This window comes from Eimeria mitis, genomic scaffold, assembly GCF_000499745.2.
Source record: "Eimeria mitis Houghton genomic scaffold, Emh_scaff5380, whole genome shotgun sequence".
NCBI lineage: Eukaryota > Apicomplexa > Conoidasida > Eucoccidiorida > Eimeriidae > Eimeria > Eimeria mitis.
Window position 1 is genome coordinate 2904 of NW_013573656.1, and position 975 is coordinate 3878.

A 975-nucleotide genomic window follows, 5' to 3' on the forward strand; every position below is an offset into this window, starting at 1 on the left:
TTCTTTTTGGGGTGTATATGCAGCTCAATTGCATGCAAAACGATGAAGGCATATCAAGGAGAAAAAGAAAAAAACAAAATACAGAAAATAACGGCGAAGATATTGAGGTTTGTCTCCTTTCTTCTGTCTCCTTTTGTTTTCTTTTTGTCTCCTTTTGCTTTTTCCTTTTGTCTCCCTTCTTTTGCCTCCTTTTGTCTCCTTTCGTTTTTTTCTTTTGTTTTCTTCTGTCTCCTTTTGTTTTATTCTTTCGTCTCCTTTTGTCTCCCTTTGCTTTCTTTTGTCTCCTCTCCTCTGTCTCCTTTTGTTTTATTATTTTGTCTCCTTTTGTTTTCTTTTGTCTCCTTTCTTCTGTCTCCTTTTGTTTTCTGTCTCCTCCTGTCTTTCCGGTCCCTTGTATCTTCTCCGTCTCCCCCCCGATTTTTTGTCTCCTTTTGTTTTTGCTGTCTCCTTTTTGTTTTCTGTCTCCTCTTGTTTTTCTCTGTCTCCTTTTTGCTTTGTTTTTTTGTTTCTTTCTCTTTGCTTCGTATATCTAAACTTCTCTTTATCTGTTCTGTCTCTCTATCTTCTCTGTCTCTATCTCTCCTTTCTATTATCTATCTCTTTCTCTCTTTTTTTTATTTTATTTTATTTTTTTTGTTTTTTTTTGTGGGGTATAGGAAGAAGCCCTTCGCCGCCGTATCCAGCAGATCCTAAACAGCGGTGTTTAGGGTTTAGGGTTTTTTAGGGTTTAGGGTTTAGGGTTTTGTTCTTTTGTATTAAAAACAACAGCCAGCAACTGTCTCCTTAAGAGCAGCAGAAACGGAGACAGCTGCTGAGGTGTATGTACACCTCATTTATAAATAAATAAAAACCATCAACATTTTTGTCTCCTTCTTTCTACTCTTTTTATTTGGCCTCCTACCTCAACTTTATATATATATATATATATATATATATATATATATATATATATATATATATATATATATATATATA

General features: G+C 34.2%; 1 protein-coding gene across 1 annotated transcript in view; it reads left to right on the forward strand.

The window, feature by feature from the left end:
- Positions 1 to 707, forward strand: part of EMH_0081690 (uncharacterized protein) — a gene marked incomplete at both ends in the record, with an annotated part of 3214 nt that extends 2507 nt beyond the window's left edge. The window contains one exon of the mRNA XM_013500419.1: positions 657 to 707. Coding sequence (XP_013355873.1) covers positions 657 to 707 — 51 coding nt within the window. The remainder of the gene's footprint in view (positions 1 to 656) is intronic.
- Between the last annotated feature and the right edge of the window lie 268 nt (positions 708 to 975).